This window comes from Sarcophilus harrisii, chromosome 2 (genome assembly GCF_902635505.1).
Source record: "Sarcophilus harrisii chromosome 2, mSarHar1.11, whole genome shotgun sequence".
NCBI classification, from domain to species: Eukaryota; Metazoa; Chordata; class Mammalia; order Dasyuromorphia; family Dasyuridae; genus Sarcophilus; species Sarcophilus harrisii.
This window is the reverse complement of record NC_045427.1, coordinates 112891394-112911519: the sequence shown is the minus strand read 5'-3', so window position 1 is coordinate 112911519 and position 20126 is coordinate 112891394. Positions and strand designations below refer to the sequence as shown.

The 20126-nt window shown below is 35.1% G+C and overlaps 2 protein-coding genes across 11 annotated transcripts in view; one reads left to right on the top strand and one right to left on the bottom strand.

Annotated features, from left to right (window-relative positions):
• The window catches only part of APLF (aprataxin and PNKP like factor), a 55705-nt gene extending 46866 nt beyond the window's left edge, over window positions 1–8839 (bottom strand). For 2 of the 3 annotated variants that reach the window (XM_031950594.1, XM_031950595.1), the window contains exons 1-2: window positions 8722–8839; window positions 2731–2802 (exon numbers count right to left, since the gene is read on the bottom strand). In XM_031950594.1, the coding sequence (XP_031806454.1) occupies window positions 2731–2802; window positions 8722–8817 (168 nt within the window). In that variant the 5' untranslated portion in view covers window positions 8818–8839. The remainder of the gene's footprint in view (window positions 1–2730; window positions 2803–8721) is intronic. The other variant, XM_031950596.1, reaches the window with a different exon arrangement.
• FBXO48 (F-box protein 48) lies at window positions 8797–19449 on the top strand. Of its 8 annotated transcripts, XR_004231737.1 has the most exons (4): window positions 8797–8883; window positions 12847–13186; window positions 16759–17052; window positions 19370–19449. XR_004231737.1 is itself a non-coding variant. In XM_031950597.1 (3 exons), the coding sequence occupies exons 1-3, from the start codon at window positions 8816–8818 to the stop codon at window positions 16918–16920; spliced, it is 570 nt and encodes a 189-aa protein (XP_031806457.1). In that variant the 5' UTR covers window positions 8797–8815; the 3' UTR covers window positions 16921–17239. The 8 variants fall into 8 exon arrangements, 7 of the variants coding, with proteins under 7 accessions (XP_031806457.1, XP_012396257.1, XP_031806462.1 ...); XM_031950597.1 differs by lacking the exon at window positions 19370–19449 and having other exon boundaries at window positions 16759–17239; XM_012540803.3 differs by lacking the exons at window positions 8797–8883; window positions 19370–19449 and adding an exon at window positions 9139–9291 and having other exon boundaries at window positions 16759–17239.
• The last annotated feature ends 677 nt before the right edge of the window (window positions 19450–20126 follow it).

Sequence of the window (20126 nt, the reverse complement as noted above, 5' to 3'; positions counted from 1 at the left end):
TCTCCTAATTATCACACCCTTCATTCACTACAGGAGCTGGACTCCAACAGAACATGATGACATGTAAGTCCTAATAATTTTATCATTATTATGGGGTAATTTAAAAGAGTGTATATAATCACAGGGGCATGGATGCAAATAATTATGGTGCAAAGATCTCCAAAAAAATTGAAGGGATTAGAAAAAAAATGCATTGGGAGAAAGGGAAAGAGAAAGAGAGATAGAATAGGGAAATTTTTCTCACATGAAAGAGGAGGAAAAAATGGAGGTGGGGCGTGGGCAATGCTTGAACCTCACTCTCATGGAAATTTGTTCAAAGAGAGAAGACTATATATGCATACTCAGTGGTGTATAGAATTGTAACCTATCCAGTAAGGACACAGGAGGGAAAAGAAACAAAGGAAGGGAAAGAATGCTAAAAGGAAGAACATATTAAGGAAAGCAGTGGTCAGAAACAAAATAGATTCTTGATGAGGGACTGGATAAAAAGAGAGAAAGTAATTGAAGAAAATTGGATACAGTGAAATATATAGTTAGTAATCACAATTGTGAATGTTAAAGGAATTGAGTTTACCCCCAAAAATGAAAGCATATGGCAGAATGGATTAAAAACCAGAATCTAACAATATGTTGTTACAAGAAGCACATTTGAAATAGAAGTATGAACAAAGCATTAAATAAAGTGTTGGAATAGAATTGAATATGCTTCAGCTGAAGTTAAAAAAAAAAAAAAGGTAGGGATAGTAATCTTGATCTCAGACAAAGCAAAAGCAGAAACTGTTTTTCAATTGTGTTTGACTCTTCATGATCCTTTGGACTACAATATTAGGCCTTTCTATCCTCCACTATCTCTCAAAGTTTGTCTTAGTTCATGTTCATTGTTTCTATATCTTCTCTCCATTTCATTCTCTGCCATCCCCTTTTCCTTTTGCTTTCAATCTCCCAACATCAGGATCTTTTCCAATGAGCGTCATATTCCTATTACATGGCCAAAGTATTTAAGCTACAGCTCTAATATCTGACCTTCCAGTTAACAGCTTGAATTTCTTTAGCGATTGTCTGTTTTGATTTCTTTAATGTCCAAGGGGCTCTCAAAAGTCTTCTTCAATGCCACAATTTAAAGATGTTGATTCTGTGTCACTCAGTTTCCTTACAATCCAACTCTTACAGCCATGCATTGCTACTGGGAAAAAACATACACCTACCCATACAAACATTGATTGGCAAAGTGATATCTTTGTTTTTTAGTATTTAGATTTGTCATAGCTTTCTTTTCTAAGAGCACCTTTTAATTTCATGAGTGCAGTGATCTTAAGAGCCCAAGAATATAAAATCTGACACTATTTTCATTTCTTCTCTCTCCATTTGCCAAGAAATAATGGGAGCAGTTGCCAAGATCTTAGGAGTTTTTTATATTAAACTTCAAGCTAACTTTTTTACTCTCCTCTTTTACCTCCAAGAGACTTCTTAATTTCTCTTCCCTTTCTGTAATGTTCTGGTTAGTTTTCTGGAGGTCTCTGGACCAGTCTTTGTTTCAGCAGAGTAATCACCATGAGACTAGCCAGAGATAAAGTCAAAAAATCTTTATTGTCTTCCTTCACAGTCTTGTCTCCTTGCCTGGGGCCCAGGCTAGCTTTCTCAAGGCCCTTCAGACAAGCATTGGTCTCAGTGGAGAAATGAAGGAGGACAGACCAGCCACCACAAATGTGGGAGATGGAATGAATGTCTCTGGCTGAGTTTGTCCCAGCTTAGATACTCTAATATAATTACATCATCGTAGGTGTGAATCTTGTAGAATAGATGTCAATCTTGTAGAACTATATTATTAAGTACATGTACTGAACTAGAGAACTGTTAATCACCATGCTAAACTAGATAACCATTGTCTTATCAATTCCACTGAGTTAACACCTTGTTTCAAATACAGAGTTCTGGCCCATTACACCTTTCTGCCATCTGAGTCTACATGTCTAGGATTGTTATATTCCCTTTTGAATCTTAAACTAACCAGTTGTTCCATATTTGGTTCTAATTGTTGTTTCTTGGCTCTATGCAGGTCACTCAGGAGACAAATAAGATGGTACTGATACTCTGTCCTGGTACTCCCATTTCTGTAAGGACTTGCTACATTTTGTTGTGTTAACAGAGTCAAAGGCTTTAGAATAGTGAATGAAGCAGTAGTAGATGTTTTTAAAGAACTCCTTTGCTTTCTCCATAATCCAACAAAAGTTGGCAATTTGGTCTCTAGTTCCTCCGCCGAGTCAACAACCAGTCTGCTTTTCTGGTAATTCTCAGTTCATATTTTAGGGAAGCCTAACTTGTAGAATCATAAGCATAATGTTGCTAGTATGTTTTTATTTTCTTTTGCTTTGCATTTTAAAGAATAACTACAGCATATAGTAGCTAGATTATTCCCTCAAAGAATATTATATACTACTCCATTTTTCTTTACAAGATTTCATTTGAAGTGGAATTAACACAGATAATACTATAAATTAATAATAGCACCAACCAGTTTTTCCAGTCTTATGTATGATAGCCCTGCTTGGGAGAAAAATAGGTTAACTTGTACTGACATCTTATACTGACATCTCCTAACTACATATTGGCACTGTGTTTCTAGCTTTAGTTCTATATTTTCTATTAAGCATGCAAAAATCAGCCTTCTAGATTCAGAAGATAAGAAAAACAGTAAGTCATTAATAAAAGAGGAATAATTAACAGATTTACCGGTTTGATTTTAAGTTGATCATCCACCAGCTCCAATATAGCATGTCTTTTTGATATTCTTTTGTCTGTTATCTATAAAAAAAATTTAAATAATATGGTCATCTCCAGATGTGTCTAAATAAAGCAAGAAATAAAAAGTCTATTGAATAGATCTATAAAAAGACATTATTTTGATTTAAGCCAACTATCAAAATTAGTGAGGCCCACAGCATACTAGATCTAAATAAATTCAAATAGCCATCAGAATTGAAACAAAAATTTGCTTCATAAGACTAAAACTGTACTTCAGACTACTTATGCCCAGAGTTCTCAAATGTACCATCCTCATAACATCATAAATGTGAACAATATAAGTTTACATATTTGGAGGCTATAATTAAAAGCCTAAACAGTGGTGCAATTTTTCAAAAAACAGGCACTTTGAGAGCACTTGCTCCTCCTTCACTCCTAGCAGAGAACCTTGCTCATACTGAACTGAAAAGAAAGGCCTTAGGCATTCCCTTAATTTACTCCACACCTCAAAATCCCTAGTCAACACCCCCCCATTTCCTCTTCAATCTCTTCTCCAATGCTCTAGGTTCTGAGGAGATGGGTCTTCTCCTCATGCCAACTCTTGTATTAATTTGATATTAAACCTATATTCTTTACTGTCTACTCCCTCAATCTCTTCTTTTTTTCATCTTTAATCTCTCCTTATTCACAAGCTCCTTCCTTCCTACCTCATATTTCAATCTTCTCCATCCTTAAATCTTCATCTTTCATCTGATTTTGGCATTTCCTCAAGCTCTTCTCTAAACTTCCCCATTTTCCTTCAATATTCTTTAATGGAAATTGTTTATATTCCCTAAATCCTACAAACATAATATTGAAGGGGAGTGGGGCACAGGAAGAGGGCAGGGAGGAAGAGATATGGAGAAGAAGGTTGAGAAGTCCAGAGATGTGTAGCTCAGTGGGAAATGAAGGGTCTGTGGAAGCACAAAGAAAAACAAAAAAGTAGTCCCTGCTTTCAAGAAATTCAGTCTAATGGAGGAAGCCACAGTCAGACAACTATTTATGAACAGTTTTAATAGCTGGCTAGATAGATACACACACACACACACATATGTATATGTGTGTGTGTATATCTATAGGCACACATACACACACACATAAATAGGATAAATAGATGATCAAGAGAGGGAAAGTACTGACATTAATAGGGAACAGGAAAGGCTTTTTGTAGGTGGAATTTTAGTTCATTGAAAGAAGACCAAAAAACCAGAAGATAGCATCATTATCCTTCCATTTTTCAAAATTTGTAACTTGGACACTATTCTGGATTTCTCCCATTCCTTCATTCCACACATAAAATCAATTGTCAGATACTGCCATCTCTGCCTTTACACATCTTTCCCTCTCCTCACAAAGCTACTTGCTTTAGTTCTGATCCTTATCATCTCTAATCTAGATTATTGCAGATGTCTTCCTGCCTTAAGTCTCTCCCATTTCCCAGTACATCCTACACACAAAAGCCAAACAAATTTTCCTTCACTAGAGATCTGGCCATGCACCTCCCTGCTAAATCAACATTTCCACAGCTTCTATTGCATCTAGCTTTTAAAGTCCTACATGACCTTGCCCTAACCTAGCCTTTCAAGCCTTGGTAGACAGCAGTTTTCTTCTCAAACTTCATAATTCAATCACAACACTTCATCTTCCAGCATTGGACATCAAACATGGCTGAAATGCACTTCCTCCCAACCTGTCTCTGAGTTTCTTTTTTTAGCAAGTGTCCTCTCTTTCTGAAGCTACTCTGCATTTAACTACTCTCTGTCTCTTGTCTCTCTCTCTCTGTATGTGTGTGTGTATATATATATATATATATATATATATATATATGTACGTATTTATGTATTTATTCACTTTATATTTATACTATATATTTGTATATGTACCTATTCTTTTCCCTATTAGAATGTAAGTTCCTTCTGCATTAGAATTACTTGATTCTTTGTATTTACATTCCCAACCCAGAAATAGTGAGTACTTAATATTTGTTCATTGATAAATTGGTATGGAAATACTCTAAACTTAGCCAGCTAAGTAATAATAATAATAATAATGTTAGACAGCTAAAACTGCGTTATTACAAATGACTGTCCCTGAAAAAAAAAGTAATCCTCAGAACCCACATGTGTTATGACTTCATTTTAAAGAAAAAAAAAAAGTTTCTTATAAAATACATAGCCAATGTGTTTAAATTAGCAGAAAAAAAGATTATCAGTGTCAAAATACAATTTCTACCTGGATGTCTTGTCTACCTGTCATCTCACAGAATTTCGTACTTCAAAGGATCTCAAAGGACATCTTGCATACATAAACAAGAATTTCTTCTGTAACAGAGCCAATAGGGAATGATTCAATCTTTATCTGATTACTTCCAGTTTCTTTGCAACTTCCAATTCTTTTAATTCTGGATTCTGGGAGCAATTAAGAGCTTTTTCTACAAGGCAATTCTTCAGGTATTTGAAGAAAGTAAATTGGGATTACTTGGGGATTAAAAATCCCAAATTCCCTTAATCCATCTTCATATTGCATAAATTTAAAACCTTTCATAATACCAATTTCGCTTCTTAGAAAATTTTGTTTTTATCAATATCCTTCCTAAATTCTGACACCCAAAATTGAATACAATACTCCAAATGTGGCCTAATCATGTCAAAATATAGAGAGACTATCTCCTTTTTATCATGAGAAGTTACATCTCTTTTATAGTCCATGGCTTTTTGGTTGCCATGTCACATGGCTGGCTCAAACTGAAATTAAAACTATTAACATATTAAAAACTAAAATACTTTTTCTGACAAACTACTATCTAACTATTCTACCACTATCTTGTATTTAGACCAACTTTTTTAACCAAAGGGTAAAACTTTGTTTCCTACACTCTTTTACTTTTATAAATTCAGCTCAGTATTACAGTCTTTCAAGACATTTTAAATCCTAACACTCATGCAACGTTAGCTATCCTTCCTAGTTTTGTTTCATTTGAAAATAATAAGCAAACTATATGTCCTTTTTTGTAAATCAATGGTAAACATTTCAAATGCACACGGACAAGTACAAATTCCTGAAGTACTCATTACATTGAAGACTTCTTTCCAAACTGACATGGAATCAAAATTGACTTGGGGGCTCTTGCAATTCAACTACCATAGTTCTGAATCCAGCTAATTGTATTATAAAACTTTGTCCACATCTCTCCATTCTTTCCATAAGAATAACATGGAACAAGCTATCAACAATGAATGCTATGATAAAATTCTGTGGAAAATCTATGGCACTTTCCTAATCTACCATTCTAAAAGCCCTATTAGTAGTTAATTTCACATTCTTGTTAAAATCACAGGATCTTTTTTTTTTTTTTGACCATGACTTCCTTTTCTATATGTTCATTATCTCTAATAATTAGATCTGGAATTTTTCCATTAATGGGAATCAAATTCACTAGCCTAGTTTTCAGACATGATTTTCTTCATCTTTGTGAAAATATGAAAATAGTTGCCCCTTTCCAATCTTGCAGCACCTTTCCTATTATCTACAATCTTTTGAAAATGAATTTAAGTGATGTACTCACCATACCTGCCAGTTCCTTTAGTAATTGAAAATGGAATATCTAAAAGAGAATTTACAGAACTGCCAAAATGTTAAAGTAAACACTATCCTTTTGGCAATAGACATAATAACTTCAGTCAATCTTGCCTCTTTCCTTGACTTCAAGCCCATTTAATTTCATTTTTATCTTCAAATTTCTCATACTTATGCTCTTCTCTAATCACATAGCCACCAGACTATTTCTGGCCTTCATCATCCTAATACCTGAATTACTATAAATTTCATCTTTCCATTCTATCTTATATAGCTGTCAAAATAATATTCCTTTAGTACATATTTTAACACTAGAGGTCACACTTCTGCTCAAAAATCTTCAGGAATACCCTGATGTTTCTAGGATAAAATACAACCTTCTCACTTTGGCATTTAAGAGGCTATGCATTCTATTTCCTATCAAATTTTTATTTTTAAATAATATATTCTCTTTGCAAACTCTCCATTCTAGTCAAACTGAAAATAGGAAGTAGAAATCTATTGTTCAAAGCTTCTTTCTTGCTTCCATTTGTGTAAACTATTCCAAGTGCTAGGAAGTCACTTCCTTTTCATTATTGCCTCTTAGGTTTCATTTCCTCTGTGAAGATCTTCCTGATTATCCCAAATTGAGCTCATTCATTGGCCTCAAATTAACTTGTATAATGTTTTGTGTAAAATATGGTAGAAATTATTTTTCTTTGTACCTTGAATACTTGGCACAATGTCTTGTACCTCGTAATAATTTTTTTAATAATTCTGAATTTGCTGCAATGCAGCTATAACAAAATATCAACATGAATTCCATACAAAGTCATTTTGTATTTTAGATACTATCATGTAAGTAATGATAGATTCAAGATTATACCTTTCAATCAGCTTGCTCGATAAACATAAAGGAAAAAAATAATAGCTGGTGCCTAAATTTAACTCTCTATTCTTAATCTCAAGGTTCATTGACTTTAAAAAAAAAAAAAAACAACAACAAAAACAACTTAGTTTAAATCTTCATTAGCTACTATAAGTGCCTCACTTCCAAGATTATCTCCAATTTACTCTGACCATAGAGTTGTTGGCATGTTATCTCCATCATATAAACATAGTAATAACTTCATAAGTGTTTCTTGATTTGAAAGTTGAGTACAGATTCTTTGGAAAAAAAATTTAGCAACTACAAGTAGAGTTTAGCAGATGTAAAGCAAGTCCCTTCGATTTAAAAAAAAAAAAAAAAATTGGGATAGCTAAGTCGTGCAGTGGATAGAGCACCAGCCCTGAAATCAGGAGGGTCTGAGTTCAAATATGAGCTCAGACACTGAATACTTCTCAGCTGTGTGACCCCGGGTAAGTCACAACCCCAATTGCCTCAGAGAGAAAAAAAAAAAGTACAAAAACTTCTGTCACCATCCATTGGAAATAATTGAAATCTGTTAGGATATCTAAGCAGGGACATTCAAGAATTTAAATTCTTGAATGCTAAAATTCCTGGACAGTAATAAAATGAAATACTGGATTTGAAGTTCCAACTTTGCCACTTGCATTTATTTCTAGCTGTGACTTTAGACATACTTAACCTCTTTAATCCTCAATTACCTCATCTGGGAAATAATGATGTGGGGATAAATTTATCTCTATTGATTGCACTTTCAGGTCTATTATTTTATGACAATTGGTCTCTTAAAAGCACTTTTCATATTTGCTTTTTGAACAAGTTCTGTGGGCAAATAAATTATAATTTTTATTAAATTATTAAATTTAATATTTAATTATTAATTAAATTAAATTAAAAAATAATAAATTTAATAATAAAATTATTAAAATAAATAATACTAGACTTGGCAATCAGGAAAATCTGAGTTCGAATCCCGCCTCAGACACTTCTTAACTGAGTCAAGACACTAAATTTTTCCACCTTGTTTCTTCATCTGTAAAATAGGAATCAAAGAGCACGATTAAAAGTGCCAATAGGTGCTATAATGGTAGAGATGCAGCTGGAGCAGAGAGCTGATACAACTTCTGACATCAGCCTGGCCGCTTCAATCAGGACCTGAAGCGTTGTTTTATTGACTGGACTTCGGTAACGGAGAAAATGCTAATAGTGTAAATTAAAATTAAAAGTATATTGTACTTTTTGGGGAGCCCGTTGATAAAACATTTACCGCTGCACCGGTGCATTAAGGATACAAAATAACACACTTATTTTGTTTGTTTGTTTTAAAGTGAAATCAGCAAGGCAGACTTAGAAGCCTCTGAGGTTTGCAAAACACATTGCTCACAAACGCATCCTCGCCCCCGCGGGAAGACAAGTTTGCAGGCAGTTTAAAGGGAGCGCAGCACACGCCCCATCTGGGCTTCCCAGCGCACACTTACACCCAACAGCGGCCCGCGTCCGATCACCGTCTCCCCGGGAGACAAGGCCACCCGGGGGCCGCCATCCGCCGGCGCGAGCTCGAATCCCCTGGCCATGAGGAGAGCGCCTTCAGCCAGAGCCCGGTCTCGCACCGCGGCGCCGCCCCGGACCGGGGTTCTAAGGTACGTGGGAAAAGCTGCTTCCGCCTTCTCCGAGCTCGACTACAGCCAAGACTCCCTCCTGCAGGCCCCGCCCCGTAACGCTCGGGGATTCCCCTAATGGACCAGTCCAAAGGCTTGAAGGCCCCAACCCATCACGGCGTCCCCGAGGGATCTGGTTCTTGTAGTCCTCAGCTCTCCTTTCTTCCCTTCACCATTTAGTCTAATCTCAACTCCAAAAACTACTCTTCCCAACAGGCACTTGGGCGAGTCAGTTTTGCGCCTGTGCACAAAGAAAGAGCCCGGCCCCGAGAAGTGGGAGGGGTACAGAGAAAGCTGGAACTATGGTGTTGCATTCGAATTCTGAAGTATTTAAACTGCCGTTCCTACAGTAGGCTGGGAGGCGTGTAACGGCCACCCCAGCTCCTGCAGGTAGGAGGACCAGATTTCCCGGCAGCCCCCGCGCCTCGCCCGCAAACCCTGCGAGCCTGACGCGTCGCTCCGCAGGCTTCGATGACAGTTGGTGGGGACGGTGGTTGTTTTTGTCATTTGTCAGACTCCCAGTTCATAAGGGCCGGGGGGGGTCACCGGGGAGTAGGCGTGTGGGTGCCTCCTCCTCAGGCTGAGGGGCGGACTCTTCCCCGACGGCCGGGCGCTAGCCTGAGCTGGGGCCGTCCTCCCCGGTTCTGGTTGTCCCACGCTGCGGAAAGCTTGCCGCGTTTGTTGTTCTTGAGATGACGTGTTAACGTTGGCAAAGTGCTTTCCCTCAGCACTCTGAGGCAGAGAGCGCGGTATCTTACCGGTGAAGAACTCAGAGCAGTTAGCGGGAGGTGTGTCCCCATGACTGGGAAAGGACACACCCAACACAGTGTTTGCGGTGACGAGGGGGTTTTGTTAAAAAGTTCCCACGATCCTGGAGAAGTGATGGGTTGCTGGGGACCATTGTGTACGATTAGCGTGCCTCCTATCTGAGTAGTAAGTAAGAGCCTGCTATTTGCCGAGCACGGGAATGCACACCGTCCCGCTCTCCCAGAGCTCATCATCCGGTGGTAGGAAAAACATGCAAATATCAGCTGTACACGTAAGATAAAAGCTGAGTAAGTGGGAGGTGTCTCAGGGCTGGGAACTGCTGCTTGCAAAAGTTGAGCCATTAGCCGAGACTTGAAGGATTTCAGAGTCCAGGTTTAGGGCCAGATTGGGAGTGTTTTGTGGGAATAACAAACCGCTGGTTTAGGAACCGTGAAGGCATGCTCACTTTCCTGCTCCTAATCTCCAACTGAAACCATTTCCCCCCCATAATTATAGGTGGAAGAATCTAAAGACGTAACTGGTTTCAAATGTAAGCAAATGCTTCTCTTAAAAGTGATATCCCTGGTTAGGTATAAAAAACTGATTTAGAAATTCCAAACAAAAGATCTGATAGAGAAGAGAAAGTTAAAGGTTCCTGTATTAAAAAGTAAATCTTCACGATTTTACCCAGTCCACATTCAGAGGCGCAATCAAAAGAAAGCTGCTTCTGTATTTTCACAAACATAACTTCAGCTCAAGATTGACTCAAAAGAAGGAAATAAAACTAGCAATAGTTTAGAAGAAAGGAGTAATTTGTAACGAATAAAACATTTAAGTAGACATTTAAAAGAGATCATTTGTAGAACCATGTATTTTAAATTATCAACAATTTTTAATGTTTATGCCACTGATTCTCAAATTGACCTAAGTTCTCTCTTTTTTTTTTAATTAAATGTTTTTTTCTTCTTTTTTTTTTTATTTAATAGCTTTTTATTTACAGGTTATATGTATGGGTAACTTTACAGCATTGACAATTGCCAAACCTCTTGTTCCAATTTTTCCCCTCTTACCCTCCCACCCCCTCCCCCAAATGGCAGGATGACCATTATATGTTAAATATATTAAAATATAAATTAGATACACAATAAGTATACATGACCAAACCGTTATTTTGCTGTACAAATAGAATCAGACTCTGAAATATTATACAATTGACCTAAGTTCTCATCAATTTGTGAGTTCTCTCCTATCAGGAACTATTCATGTCCGCCCATTCTGGGTAACTCTTTTTTTCATATCCTCCCATAATTTTACATAGGGGATTTATAAAATATATTAAGGATCACTTCAATTTCTCCTCACATTGTATACCAGTAGAACTCCCATGTCCACCTGTCAGAAATCATTGCATATAAATTAACAAAATATCAAAAAGTCTTGGTTGTTTTTCTGTCAGCTTCTGATCTTTTTTTTCTGGGTGTTTTCCAGATTGTTGTTATTGTTTGCATTATTTAAATTGCAAATATAAAAAGTGATCTAATACTCAGTTTTTAAAAAATGTGTCATCCTAATAATTAATAGGTTTTTTTTTTAAAAAGAACTTGGAGACCTTTATAATATAGAATTAAAACTAAATATTTGAAACATAAGTAGTGTTTTAAATATATTGGCATTAAAAATATAGCACTTCAAACTGATATTTGTCATTTGAGTTGCTTTATGTGGTTGGGGAAGGAAGAGATTGGACTTGGTGGTGTATATAAAGAGCCATATCTTCTGTCCCTGTTCTTGCCTTATCTCACTACTGAGATATATAAGTATAGGTATATTACAGTGAAAATAATAGAAACATATGGAAATTAATCCTTGACATCATTAGCTCAATAAATCTACAAGGCAGCTGTAGACACATAGTTACTTGGTGGATGGGAGATATAGTCATGTAACCCTACATTTATTTCTTCCTATCTTTGCAATTAATGGTGCTGGATGGATGGCTCCAGGGATTATTTCCAAAACACAAATTATACTACTAAACTGTGTAGTTTAGATTTGGTGTCTTCATGGCTTTAATCTTAACCATTTAACAATTTCAGATGATTTTAGGCAGCTAGAATACTGAACCTGGAGTCAGGAAGACCTCAATTCAAATCCAGTCTCAAGACACTTAGAAGCTATGTGATCCCCCACAAGTCACTTTACTGATATCAGAGAAGTTTCCTCAACTATAAAATGAGGATAATAGAAGTAGCACCATCAAATGAACTAATTGCAAAGCATTTTACAGTGTCTGGCACATTAATAAGTGCTATATAAATTTTGTTTTATACCTAATATATTTTGATATTTATATATTTTTATTTTATTTGCAATATTTTATTTCTCTAGAGCTAAAATGAATTACCAGTAGTAGATCACATTTTGAATTTTTCTTCCAACAATCCTGTGAATTAGTATGAGAATTACCTCCATTTTGTAGGTGAGGCAGATAAAGTTGAAATTGTGAATAAAATAACATCACAATGTTAGGAGTTAGTTGTAGTGTGATTCCACGTCCATTGTTATTTTTACTACTGTGAATGCTTTTAGAAACCATATGGCTAAGATAACAAAAATCCAACTATTAGGCTTAAAAAAAAATTTTTTTTTTGCATAAACTACCTAGTTAGGCCTATTCACAAATCAACAACTAAAAGATAAATAGTCTATTTTTAGTCATTGTTAGTTCTCTTAGACATCAAGTATCTTAACTTCATAAGAGTTTAAGGAATTAAATTTCACATATTTACTAACCAAGAACAACAGATTGAGCTTAAAATATTCTATTTGGAAGAATATTCCTAAATGTTTTAAGATTAGTGTAATAGAAAAAGCACTGGGCTTGAAGTCAGTGAATTTAGGGTCATCTCTACCACTTATTAGTTATGTAATTGTGGGCAAGTCATTTAACTTTTCTGAACTTTTGTCCCATTATCTGTAAAATAGAGATAGTAATTTTCACATTAGCTACCTTGAATGGTCCCCATGAGGCTCAAATGCTTAACATTTACTGTCTTACACTCTTACAAGATATAGGGGTTTAGGAGGATAGCTTCATTTAGAAAAAGTGATAATTGAACTTCAAAAAATAATAAAGTATGAATAAAATCTGTTTTGCATTCTGAAGAAAGAAAATAATATGTTAATATTGTGTTTTAGGTCACATGAAACAGATTTATCAAAACATCAAATTATGCAGAAAATCTCCAAGAGAAATAGTAATTCACCTTTTACAGGTAAAGAACTGAACTCTGTTTGTCCTGATAAGAAGAAGAAAGAAAAGAAAGACAATTTTGTTGAAATATTACCTCCAGAAATCACTTTTAAAATTTTTAGCCAACTTGACATTCAGAGCTTATGCCGGGCTGCAACAACATGTAAGAGCTGGAATCAAACAATCAAGAATTGTGACTATTTATGGAAACACCACTGTTTGACTGTTAGAGCTATATGTCAAAAAGAGATAGATGGTGATCGAGGAAATGGATATTCATGGAGGGTAAGTTTAAACACTGAAAACTTCTGTGTTATAAGTTCTGTGTATAACAGCAACAATAAAAAATAACTCATCCTAAAAATTCCTAATTCCACATATAATTCCATATATTTATATATTATAAAACTCAAAACTACTTCACCCAAATTAGCCATCTTAATTTTCTAATGTTCTTATATCAATAACCTTATAAAACTATATATGTATATAGTCAATATAGAGTGTTTGAGACAGGCCTTAATTCTCAGAATTAAAATGTTTCTTAGTTGGAAGAGCAGCCATCTGTTACAACCAATACCTGAAAAAAGAATCCCCTCTACAGTTTAAGCCAACCAAATAATTGTCTGGCCTTTGCTAAAATGCCTCTAGTGAGGGAAGAACACACTACTTTCTCTAGAAGCATCCCATTCCACTTGTGATGTGGCTTTCATGTCCCTTACAACTCTAGATCCATGATGCAATGAAGAGTTTTTAAGTCTTTCTTTACATCATGCTTGAATTTGCTTCCTTGTTATTTTTACCCATCATTCCTAATTCTATTTTTTGAGACAATCCAGAATAATCTCTTAACGGCCCTTCAAATGCTTGAAGACAACATGTTCCCTTTAACACTTTCCTAGACCAAGGTTTCTTAAATTTTTTTCCACCAGTGACCCCTTTTTGCCTAAGAAATTTTTATATGACCCTGGGTATATAAGTGTATAAAATAGGTTATACAAATCAAATATTTACTGATAATTATAATTTTGTGATCCCCCACATTCAGTTATGAGACCCATATGTAGTCACAAAACACTGTTTAAGAAGCTGAGTTCTAGACTAAACCACCTCATTTCCTTCATCCTTCTATGGTATGAACCTGAAGCTTTTCACTATCAGGTTTCTCAAAGTATGTTGCCCCAAACTGCACACACAATTTCAGATGTCATCTTACCAAGACAAAGTCTAAGTGGGACCATTAACTCCTTATTTCTGGATATTCTGCCTTTCTTGATTTCTATAGAAGCATACCAATTTTTAATACTATATGTCAAAAGCAGATAGATGATGCTCAAGGAAATGGATATCAATGGATGATAAATTTAAGAGGAGGTTTTTTTAAAATTCTGAACTTAACAAAGATTGAATAAAATAGGCATTTCCATATGTATGAAAAAAGGGTTTTATATGAAATGACATTAATTGCAGCTTTTCTTTTTAAGTACATAAAAATCAATTTAAGGCTTTCACAACTGTACCGATGATCTTTGCTTCTTTCTGCTCTTCTCTGCGTTTAGAAAAAATAAAGGTGCCTCCTTGACTCTTCTTTTTTGCTTCTATTCTGTCTCTATGGGAAAAAAAGAAAAAAGATAAAGTCCTTGTAATAACAGAGTCAAGCAAAACAAATTCTTACGTTAATTGTATGAAAACACATGTCTTGTTCTGCATCTCAAATCTCTTACCTTTTTAAGAGATGAATAGCATATTTCATCACTACTACTCTAAAATTAATTATTGCATTGATCAAAGTTCTCAGATTTGTTTTTCTTAATCATATTATTGATAACTTATTTTCCCTGGTTGTACTTAACTAACTCTGTATAAGTTCACACAGGTCTTTCCAGGTTTCTCTAAAACTGTGTTATTTCATTTTTTATGGCACAATAGTATTCCATAAGTGATTTATCCATTTCTAATGTGTTGTCACTTCCTTAGCTTCCAGTTCTTTGCAACTATAAAAAGAGTTATTAGACATCTTTATTTGACCTCCTTGGGGTCACATTAGCTTTCTTGGCTGTCACATCGTTCTGTTGACTCATATTGAGCCATCCATAACCCCTACATCTTTTTCAGACAAACTGCTCTCCTATCTCCTGCTTATGAATTGATATTTTGAATTCAGATTTGATTTTAAATTTAACCCTTTCTTTTTGAACCATGACTTTGGTATCCATCATACTGACAATCCTTCCTAACTTTAAATTTGATGAGCCTATCTTAGATGGCTTTAAGTCATTGGTAAAAATAAACATCATAGATCTAAGCACAAATTCCTAGGATGATATTGTATAGATGATATTGTAAACAATGATGACTACTCTTGAAGTCCAGTTATTCAAGCAGGTCCAAATCTACTAAGCATCTCCAAATTTTCCATAATCTTGGAAGCGTTTTACAAATATCTAAGTAAACTTTATTTACATCATTCTCCTTATCTGCCAAACTAATAATGGTTTGAGTATAAGGATAGGCTTCCACCTCTTCCCTGATTAACCACTTGATTAATAAAGTTTGTTAGTTATTAAGAAATTTTCCTGTAAGTTGCACATAATGTATGCTTAAACTCTTAATTTATATGAAAAGGTCATAGGTCTCTGGGTCATTGGATGAAAAGTAAATGAAAATGTGGGATGAGTCCAAGGGGATGAGTCCAAAAGAAATTTTATGCCCCTCTTCAATTATTATTGACTATATTATTGAAGAGACTGGACCAATAGGAAATGGCATGTCCATCAGGGTGCAACAGAAAGAGAGATACTGGAGGGAGAAAGCAACTTCAGAAAATAGAATCCTTCGTGATCAAATGCCTTCCATGGACTCTAGAAAGACACTAAGCTTCAGAAACTAACAAAAGGCTTTACCAAAGGGAACTTCATGAGAACTCCACAAAGGAAAAAAAGGATGCCCAACCACTAGGATCTGTGAAGTACCGCTTTCCCGTGTCATTCCCTACATATGGGTATGACTACTTTTGTATTTTGTACTTGAGCCAACCTTTCCCAATGATCTTGTGTGTACAAGGGGAGAGTGCACTCTCTTTTCTTGGGGATGGTGATATGTTTTCTGTCAATTCTTTTTTACTCTATTATCTTAGTAAATATCTTTAAAAACCAATTAATAGGAAGTGTATCTCTAGAGATACATAACTGACAATATTAGAACCCCAGCTTCTCAAGGTAAATTCTGAGTAGGAATAATCAACAAATATCTGGGACTCTCAACCCTTGAATGGGCGTGCAAGTTGAGAGAGTTGCCCCCAAAGAAATGCTGCCCTATAAAAGGAAGTAAGGTTAGGCTGACAGGAGTTACTATTCTTTGTGAAACCATCCTAGCTCTTTGTGAGGACCACTTCCTTTTGTTTATATTCAGTAAATATCCCTTAATAATACATACTGGATTTTTGCTGGAAATAAAAGTCAAGTACACTGAATTAATTTATAGGCTCCATTCACTTTAAATTTCATTAAAAAAAAACAAAACCAAAAAGCTTTGGTGTATTCCCCTTTTCCAGTTAATCCACTGTTTTAAAAAACTCTCAACTTCTTCATGAAAATTTGTTTTAATCTTCATAATGGAGGTGACTACTTCCTTTAACCATTCCCTGCCCAAACAACCTTTCTGTCCTTGGTTTGCCTCCATTAATGCACTTTGCAAAATATAAAGTTATTCCTATAGTTTACATTTGATATTCTATTGTATGTATCCATGTGTTTTATTGTATGTATCCATCCTTAATCAGTATTATCTATCTTCTGAATACTCAGAAAACAAAAATTTAACCTATTTTTAATTGATAATGACTTACTTTTTTTCAGGTAACACTACTGAGGAACTATTGGAAAAGTAAAGTAAAGCATGAATGGCTGAGTGGCAGATACAGCAACATTTGCTCTCCCATTAGCCTGCCAGAAAAAAACATGTGCCCTATGGATGCAGATACCTGGGGAGAAATTCTGGAAGCAGAACTTGAAAGATAAACTGAAAAAGCCAGAAAAGATCTCAACTTCCAAGAACTGAAAGCAAACATTATGGTGCAAATGCCATGTACATTTATTTACATTCTTCATCTTGTTTTATTTGTGAACTTTTAAAAGAACATTACATGAAATGTAAATCTTTATTTTGCACTTTATCCCTTTTCCCCAAAATTTTACTTGATATTTTTATTGTAAGAATGAAAATTCAATGATGCTATTATAAAAAGACTTACTAAACTGTCGGATTGATTTCAAGATTTGTATAATATTGATTTTATAAAATGCTATGTATTACTGTAAAGTAATAGGAATGAGAAAAATGGGAATGAGAAAATGGGAAACAAACAATTTGAATAAATTGTTGTTTCTAGTATTTTAAATGAAAAGTCAGTATCTTCAAGAAAAGAATTTATTCAAGATAGAGTACTCTCAAACTCTTTCTATAACATGAAAAAAAAAGATTTAAAGCACAAACAACTATTTGGGAAAACATCTCCAACTGTAAGCAAAGTTCCTTTTTAAACTAGATGTGTTTAGACATTAGAATAGCAAACAGATAAAGTATCAAATAAAGTAAGGATACTAAAGCACTTGAAAGTATTATACCAGCCATAAGATAATTTTCTTATCCCAGATTTGTACTTTGAATGTGTTTGTACCTATGTGAAGCTTTTTTCCAGTTTCTTATAGACTTTTTTTTACTCATATATTAGTATGCTAGTTTACAGTATATCCTTTATTATTTATACTCTGTTTTCTACTTCTATTTCAATATTGTTTCTAATACAATTGTCTCATTTTACACATGAGGAAAATGATGTTGCAAGAAATGAGTGATTTGACCAGGGTTTGATAGGTAAAAAAAATCAAGGTGGAAATTCCAAAGGAAAGACTAGAAGGCAGAGCATATGTTTAGAAGACTATTCTTTTTTCCTGGCTCCATTCCTGACTCTTTGGATTTATCTACTTTTTCCTTTTCTCCCTCTCTCCACAGCCACTCCATTTTCTTTTCCCACTAAAATTTAAGCTCTCATGGGATAACTATGTTTTCCCCCTTATATTTGTATTTTTATTCCTAGCACTTAGTACAATGTCTGATGGCCTGGTAAGTGCTTAAAAATTAATTACACCTCTGTGAAACATTAGTAGGCAGCCTATGTGGCACAATGGGCAGAGAATTAGGACTTCAAATTCATCCTTAGAAACTTATTAGCTGTGTGACCCTTGATAAGTCACTTAATTTCTACCTCAGTTTCCTCAGCTATAAAATGTGGATGATAATAGCACCTACCTCCCAGGGTTATTGTGAGGATCAAATGAGATATTGTTAAAATGTTCAGTATATTGCCTGGTATGTAGTAAACACTGCATAAATTCTGTTATGGAAGCAAGATTATTTGGAACAAAAAAATAAAAACATATCCAAATATTGTTTAATATGTACTGTTTTGAACATCAGGTAATTTCAATCACCATCCAGCAGACATAGAGAACTTTTTCAGTTTGCAGTATTTGTCTATCCAGCCATTCATCTATTCATGTTATCTTCACAAGAGTCCCATGGCTGTGCAGGTTAAGTTGTGTAGAGAAGAGAAAATGTTTCAAGGTGAAAAAACTTGTCCAGGCTTCAAGCAGTTAATCTATTAAACTTGGATTTTGAAATACATTCTTCTCTTTGCTCTACATCTAGTAGAGTGATATCAAACTCATGTTAAATGAGGTCACTGCTCTATACACAAAAATTCCTGCAGCCATATATTGACTTAATTTTAAAATGTAAAATGTATATTTTACTGCATTTTGTTTTGTTAAATATTTGCCAGTTACATTTTAATCTGGATCAGGCAGCACTCAGATGTGTTGTGAGCACCCATTTTATCTTTTGGATCTGCAGAATCGTAAGACTCCCAGAATTCTAGGGTTGAAAGGGATCTCACAGGTCATGTAGTCTAACAACCAAAAAGATCCCTGACCTGATTGTCCAACTTCAGGAAGGCAGAACATACACTTCATTAGTCCATTTTACTTTTGAATAGCTCTAGAGGTTTAGAAGTTTTTCTTGTCATCTTCTAATCACCACCTAATCCTGGTTTTATCTCTTTGATGCAAACCATCTAATCAGAAGGGAGCTGATTAGTGCAGTGGATAGAACACTGATCTTGGAGTTAGGAAGTTCTGTGTTCAAATCCTATCCTAGACACCATTACCCTGGGCAAGTCCCTTTACATCTCTGCCTTGGTTTACTCATCTGTAAAATGAGGGTGGTAATAGCGACTTTCCAGGGTTATGTTGAAGATAGAATGAGATAATATTCATAAAACACTTTGTACACCTCAATATACTATATTTTATACAAAAGCTACTCATTACTATTAATATTTCCTCTTCTCTATGATAGCCCTTCAAATACTTGAACATAACTATAACATCTCCCCTATGTCTTCTCCAGGCTAAACAACTACAGTTTCTTTACCCAGTCCTCATGTGAAATGGACTGAAGGTCTTTCATCTTTCTGGTTGCCATTCACTGAAAAAAACTATCAATGACAGATATAGAGGCAGAAGGGGAAGCATTTCCACTTAAATCAACACTATATCCTTTTTGAAACTCCTTTTGACCATGAGGTAAGGAATTTTTTTTAATCATATGACACAGCACATACAAATCCTGAGCCTAATTTTATGGAATTAATGTGATTTAAGAACAACTCAGACCATTTATATTGCAATTAATTGCTACAAAATGCTTTTATGGCCTTTCATCTAATAAACTTTGAAAAGTTTAAGGCATAAATCAGAATCTGAAAATTGAGTAATTTTCATTTGATTTAGTACTTGTCCTTTGTGTACCTACTTAGGCCCATTGTGCAAGCAATGTCATTACTGAGAGATGCAAGGATGAATAAGAACTATACAGTCTATCTGATGCGGTTTGAGTGGTCTCAATTCCTGGTGGTCTAGAGGTTAGTGGCAATAAAAGAGTTGTTAAGAATCCCCTTTAAATCGGCCACAGGTTTTAGGAGTGAAAGAATTCATTCATTCCCGAATTATAGTTGCAAAATGAAAGTTTATTGTTGCATAGAAATCAGTTTACCAAGAGACTGACTTTTATAGTGGCAGATCTATTGGAAAATGGAGTTTTGCACTGAAAATGCTTTCTCAGTGGACAGAAGGTCCTGGCAGCTGAGTGAGCTACCTAGGTCCCT